The sequence below is a fragment of the Pollachius pollachius genome, assembly GCF_949987615.1.
Source record: "Pollachius pollachius genome assembly, chromosome: 2".
NCBI classification, from domain to species: Eukaryota; Metazoa; Chordata; class Actinopteri; order Gadiformes; family Gadidae; genus Pollachius; species Pollachius pollachius.
Window position 1 is genome coordinate 29,213,551 of NC_136935.1, and position 7,157 is coordinate 29,220,707.

At 46.9% G+C, this 7,157-nt stretch overlaps 1 protein-coding gene across 1 annotated transcript; it reads left to right on the forward strand.

Moving 5' to 3' along the window:
* Positions 1 to 1,587: 1,587 nt before the first annotated feature.
* Positions 1,588 to 6,952, forward strand: LOC307092149 (PC-esterase domain-containing protein 1A-like; the record flags this gene model as incomplete). The annotated part of the gene is made up of 7 exons (XM_079759050.1): positions 1,588 to 1,660; positions 2,053 to 2,132; positions 2,701 to 2,930; positions 3,194 to 3,344; positions 4,066 to 4,324; positions 4,415 to 4,501; positions 6,702 to 6,952. 7 exons carry the CDS (start codon positions 1,588 to 1,590, stop codon positions 6,950 to 6,952), a joined length of 1,131 nt encoding a protein of 376 aa, XP_079615176.1.
* Between the last annotated feature and the right edge of the window lie 205 nt (positions 6,953 to 7,157).

Sequence of the window (7,157 nt, forward strand, 5' to 3'; positions counted from 1 at the left end):
AACACCCTGTGACATCATGGGACATGCATAGCACCCTAGTTTGTGGTGGAGATTGGTGTTTATTACCACAATACAATCCTTCTACCCCAGATAACTGATTCCCCCTGACCCCAATCAAATGAACTTCACCTTAAGTGGAACTCCTTCTTTATTAGGGAAATAATCGCTTGATGAAGTCGGCTGACTGCATTATTTAAATGTAAACATCAAGGCAAATTGTCAAATGAAAAGTTTAAATGAGGTATATAAATGTATATTTCTATGCTCATCAATAATATGGAAGGACAGCACTAGATCATGAATGTTGTTATCGTGTGTTCTCAGCCGTCCTCTAGGTTTCATACCTGTGTCTTTGGTACTGCTAACCCTCTGCAGGTGGACGTGGTCACCACCCGGGGCTCAGGTAAACAACACTGGCATGAAGAAGGGGAGGGGAGGCCTTCCTTTAACTCCCCAGAGAGAGAGTATGACATGTAGATAGGCTAAAGGGATAGAAATAGGTGAATAGATCCAACTAGAAAATGCTTTTCCTTCAGAAAATGCGTTGAGTGCTGCAGTGCAAAGTGAGGTTGAAAATATGTTTTGGTAAAGTCACATAATTTAAGACGTGAAGAAATGTTGAATGGCTTAAATCAAGTGAAGGGATTTTAACAGAATTCAAAGGTCTAAATGGAGTGAATAATGTAAACATGCACATCATTTGAAAAATATGAAATGGTTGGGAACCAATAAGGCGAAGAGTTAAACAATTCAAGGGATAAAGTTTGAATACATTTGAGATCAAATATAGAATGGCTAAGCTGTTCTGATTGTGTGTGTGTGTGTGTGTGTGTGTGTGTGTGTGTGTGTGTGTGTGTGTGTGTGTGTGTGTGTGTGTGTGTGTGTGTGTGGAAAGACGGGTTAGAGGCAGTCCGCCGGCCGGACGTTTGGTCGAGAGGCAGTGGACTGCTGCTGGCTTGGTCGGGCGGAGAGCTCCATCTCTACCCGTTCTGCCTCCTCGAGAGCCCAATCTAGGAGGCTGCCTGCTCCACCGAGGAGGCCACCTTCCACCTAGGAGGCCACACCCCACCTAGGAGGCCACCTTCCACCTAGGAGGCCACACCCCACCGAGGAGGCCACACCCCACCTCGGAGGCCACCCTGGGCCTATGGATGTTTTTTTGTGGTCAAAGAACATTATTAATATTATTTATTTTACCTTGAAGGGACAGGAAGTGTGTTTGGTTTCACTGGCCACATGAGAAAAACGAAATATTAATTCAGATATTTTATTTTCGGTTGATTGCTGCCCAAGACACATTTATTTTTTGAATAATATGTTTTAAATAAAAACTTCTTAACATAGCAACTCAAAGAAATAATTGTGCTCACGTGCTCGGGGGCCGGCCCTCTGCTGATTGGTGGATCAATCTGCTCATCAATCAACCTCAGAACTCTACTAGCCAACACGACACCATGGTAAGGTAGGAGTAAAGCGTCTGCTAAAGATAATTTCAGAATTAAATGACCACAGTAACAGTAAAATGCGAAAATAGTTTTACCATTCATTGATGCTGACATTTAGTTTTCCAATCAGCGTAATGAGACCATGGCGTCCCTCGGCCATCAGACCGCGGCCCAGCTGCTGCACAACAGGAGCGTGGTGGTGATCGGGGACTCCAGTGAGTGGATCAGTCTGGTGCTCTTCTTCTTTCTGCACGAGTTTCAAACCAGAGCGCCAGTTTGCTCGGGTTTGTTTTCACACCGACCGACTGGTGCATCATATCTCATCATGGTCTATCGCGGAGTCCAGGTGACCGTTGATTTATAATGAGGCCACCGTTTATCTTGGAGTCAAAACAACACGAGTGCACGTCCAAAAGTTCACGAAAGTGTCCAGTAAACACAGAAGTCATCAGCTGGGTGATTCAGTGAAGCGTCATGGCTGCTCTGTGGACATGTGGCGCTGCAACTCACTGGTTCCAAGTTGCAGCGCCACATATCCCCATAGCAGGCATGGCGCTTCAGGGGTCGATGGGTTAATGGCTCGTTTTGGTTTGATTTTTATCCCCAGTCCAGCGGTCGGCGTACAAGGACCTGGTGCTGCTGCTGCAGAGGGACGGCTACCTGTCCCACAGCCAGCTCCGGAGCAAGGTGAGCATGCCCGGTCTGCTGCTGCCCCCCGTTTCTACCCAACCGGGCCTTTTATCACTGTAGTTTGCGTCCTTCGATCTGTTTTGCTACTCGAGCCATGACTCTTTACGTTGTTTTTTTTAAACTTTTGGTTCTAATTCCTCTCTAGTTCTTGGTACACTGATTTCTGATTTTCATTTGTTAATCCTGTTCTCATTTCTTTGATTACTTAAACTTGAGCATCTGAAGCATCTCAAGCCTTCCAGCTGAATTTGATATTCTCCTTTTCTCTTCCTTTTGAAGTTTGGTAACAATGCAATGTTTTTGTAGCTTTACTGTCCTCCACAGAGATGGGCTCTAAGCATCTTTTAAAACTTACTTAATGTCAGGATTTACAGGACGACTTCAGGGACTAAGAGCATTTAATATATCCATTTAGAAATACTAGGCTAGTTTATTAGTGTTGCTTCAAACGGTAGATATCGCATCACAAAGAGCTTTCTACATCCACAACCATTTCTCAGGCTATTTTCTAAACTCCAGACGTCCTGTTGAGTGAACAGAGGTCATTAGTTCTGAATCATCTCAGGGCGAGCTCACCTTTGAGTCGGACTCCCTGGTGGAGGGCGGCTGCCGCGACCAAATGCACAACGGCACAAACTACCGGGAGGTGCGGGAGTTCCGCTCGCCACACCACCGCGTCCGCTTCTACTTCGTGACACGGGTGTTCTCGCGCTACATGAGCAGCGTGCTGGAGGATCTCCGGGCCGACGCCCCCGCCGTGGTGCTGGTCAACTCCTGCATCTGGGACATCACCAGGTCAGCAGATAACCCCTAAAGTACTGCCAGCATAATCCAAATAGTTCAGACTCAAAACAAGTAAAAACGACTCGTATCGTACTCAGAATTGGTGAAGCTTGTAAGTAGAAGAGTCTGTGTTGCAGAAGATGTTTGTGAATCTATGAATGGGTTTGACAATCTGGAACTTAAGAATCCAATTAATTTGCCAAGTGATACATGAACAACTGCAAACATGCACAGTCTAGGGGCCCCAAAGGTGATGGAATGTGTGCCCCCCCCAGGTACAAGGCAGCGTGGAAGAAGGACTACACTGAGGACCTCCACCTCTTCCTGGGGCAGTTGAAGGAGGCGGTGCCCCGGGAGACGCTGGTGGTTTGGAACCTCACCATGCCCCTGGGCCGGAGGGTCCTGGGGGGCTTCCTGACACCAGAGGTGCGTTCAGAATCTGCGAACGTTCACAGCGAGCGCATTGACTTTAAACATAAAATTTAAATGATTTTTAGAGAACGTTCTAAACGTTTGTTTTAAACTGTAAACAAATAAATGGCAAAGAAAGTATTAGCTGCAGCCTCCATGATAATTGACAAGTTTACAGAAGAAGATCTAGAAGTTGTCGATCTCGTAGAAAGTATACTGCAGACAAGGAATTCGGACGATTCAAGAATAGAGGGCTACGTCACCGAAGTTGTGCCCTCTTACTGCGATGTCACGTTCAGATCACATGTTTGGATAAACAAGACATTAGTTGAAGTAAGGGTGTAGATAGGCTGCATGAAACGATTCCTCTATTGCTTTATGTTCAGGAAAGGAATTAATGTTTTCAATATAGACATGGGAATTGTTGAAATGTTGCACAGTTCTTGCTATAGTTTAGGTTTAATCTCCATCTGGGAGCACTATCTTGCAGTCCGTGATCCATGTCTGCTTGTAGAGAACTACCGCTTCTGACAGTTTGCCTATAGAGGTAGCCCCTCCCCCGTTTTTCTTATTTCTACAAGCATCCAATGGTTGAGCGTATACATATCACATTGCTGTGTTTTTTTTTTTACAAATGTGAAGTGTGTTTAAAAAAGAAGATCTGAATTAACGGTGGCAGTGCAGTGACAGTTATGCCAACTCTGATCACCAAAAAGAGAGGTTTGCCCCCCTTCAGGTGGCGTCCCGGGCGGGCGCGCTGCGCTTCGACGTGATGGAGGCCAACTTCCTTGGTGGCATGCTGGCCGACGCCTACGGCGCCGACGTGCTGGACCTGCACTTCCACTTCCGTCTCTCGCTGCAGCAGCGCACAAAGGACGGCGTCCACTGGAACGCCCTGGCCCACCGCTGTATGACCAGCCTGATCCTGAGGCACGCCGCCGACGCCTGGGGTGTGCAGCTGCCCCCGGCCCTCCTGCAGACCACCCCAGCTGTCGGTACGAGGCCCGCCGGGGCGTGCGCCGTTTTGATGGGGATTGAACATGCGTTGTGTTTCAGCTCTTCACCGTGTGGCCTTTCCTCCACAGCCTTCGGGGGAAGCAGGCGCTGCGGCCTGGCTCGGCCACGCCCGGCCACCCCCCGCGGGCCCCCCTCTCCTCCTGCTCCTCGTAAAGGTTTGCAAGAAGCAAAAGATGCTTCATTGACTAAGTAAACAGTAGCGTACGGCCGTTAATATTTAGTGTGCATATTTAGTGGGCCCCCTACTGTTTGGTTCCAACTTCCTTTAGAACTAGCTTTCCTTCTTGGCCTAGGTTGTGTTCCTGTAATTTCTCTTATCCCCCCCTATCATGGTGCATTCCAGTGCTGTGCCAGGTTAATTTCAGTTGGCATGACAACATTGGCCGAGACTTGTGGAAGGATGTCCCCAACGTCAGGTTCCAGCAGGACTGCAGTGGCCTTAAGGACAGGCAGCCAATCAGAGAGGCCCTCCAGCCGGCCTGTACACGCCAGGCTTACTACAGTGAGTTTGCAGGGGTTAATGAGCAGGTTACATTAACATACAGACTTAAGGCAATCTGGCTTGGAATCATAAATTTAATTGAGGCTACCAGAGGGAGACCTTCATCACTGAATGAAAATGCATGCCTATTTAAGTGCAGCTGAACTTCATCACACTTATGTTAGCTTAAAAGACATAAAAGCGCAACATGAAAGTCAACTTTTCTTTTTTTGCTGCATCATTTTGACAAATTGTTTATGCCGACCGGCCGTTTTGAATTGGTTACTTTGAGGCAGGCGCGTAGCCACTTAAAGGCCAAAGTGGGCCAGTTCCACTATGATTGACAGCTGGCCCACCGTATCAGAAGTGCCCGGCATTAACTTGAAATTCAAGGAATGAAAAAATAGCCCATATTACGGTCATGCCATACAAAATTGTGTGAGATACATTTTGTTTCAATTAAGTATCATTATGTTACAAATATTTACAGAAACGCTCTTTTTGTTCATTTTTAATGTTCTGCTCTTAATTTTGATTGGGTAAAGCTATGTAGTCGGCCGCAGTGTGTGTTCGTAAGTTGTGTCCACAGTCGCTGGAATTTCAAGCGATTCTGTTATGCGTGGTCGCATTGGTTTGAGAGAGGCTTCCCCTTGTGACCGCCATGTTTCTGTTCTGCCAATTTATTCTCAACCACGGCCAGTCTCTACTTGTTGTGGAAGTACCAGAGACGTCAGAGAAACTGACGCGGCCGTTTAGGATTGATAATGTCATCCGGAGGCGCACACAGCTTTTGGCCATGTTCTATGAAATATTCTAACACATTTACATTTACATTTAGGGCATTTAGCAGACGCTTTTATCCAAAGCGACTTACAATAAGTGCATTTGTTACAATAAGTACATTTGTCATAAGAAGTGAAACAATATATCGCTGTCGGTACAGTAAAGATGTTCATAGAACCAAGTGCAAGTATTGCAATCGCTAGGCTAACCCATTCCCCGTATAAAGCAATGATAGCAGCTACTGTAGATGCTACACAATTAAGTACCTTCAACAAGTGCAATGTGCAAGTGCCAGGACGTACAACATTCAATGGTGGCACTAACACTCTAGGCGCTCCAGCGGGATTCCTAGAGCTCTACATCTAAATAATATATAGATATCTATGTAATATCACGCCAAAAGCTGTGTGCCCCTCCGGATGATATTATGAATTGTAATGACCGCCTCGGATTCTCCGACGTCTCTGGTACTTCAACATCAATCTGAAGTCCAGACTGAACAGCGACATGGAGGAGAAAGGGATTGTTGTTTATTGGCTCCCGGACCCCTGCCAGAGCTAAACTCTGACGCTGGAGGCCGGCAGGAGCTCAGCACCCGGGGGTCGGCTGGTGTCCAGGAGTGCAACATCGGTTGTATTGTTTTCAATAGCAGGATCACGGATAAAGGCTGCGTGTTTTTCCTCCAAATTACGAGCGCATTGCGGGGGCCGGTTTGAAGCACTATGCGGGCCGGCCCGCGGGCTGCATGATGCCCATGTCTGATCTATAGCGTGGTCTGGGATGTCCAGTCAAACTGGGGGTTTAATAATTTCGGATTAGATAATTAATCTAATTCTAAATGCAATTTAAATAGTCCTAATTAAGGAAGTCTTTTAGCAGGGGTTGATCGATATGTTCAGCTTTACTGTGTCGCTCAATTAATGATTAGCGCTAGTGACCTGTCCGCGTGTTTTTAGGTTGGTTTATTATTATTCTCTTTTTCTGGGGATGTCTACTAGTCGCATGAAAGTATCCTCTCCGAATTCAGAGAACCCGTTTCAGTGGTTCCAGCGTGTATAGTGTCCGTGTTCTGCCCTGTTTTATTTCCAAAGCTCCTGCAACGGCCCCGGCTCCCAAATTCCAGCCTTACCCGTCGGAGCAGAACCAGCCCCCCGGGGCCCGCTCTCCGTACATCATGAGAAAATGGCGCACCAGGTGGCGCCAAGACGCGCCCTACAGCCAAGGCCTGCACAAGGCCGCACAATACAACCAGTGGTCACAGCACATGGAGGCGGCCTACAACCAGCGGCTGTGCCAAGACGCACCCTACAGCCAGCAACCGCAACACATTTTCTTTCCCTGAACACAAAGCTACGGAGAGCTCTCTCCACAATGGACAAACGTCTCCCTCGTTTTTAGTGTTGTTTGCATGTTTTGTTTTTAAATATTGAGGGTATTCATAGAATTGGTCTTCATGATGTGTATCTGTGATTTTGAAGTCATAAGACAAACTGACTGCTTAACGGTCAGTAAGCATTTAATTGGGCCTCGGGTTACCCTGAAAGTTG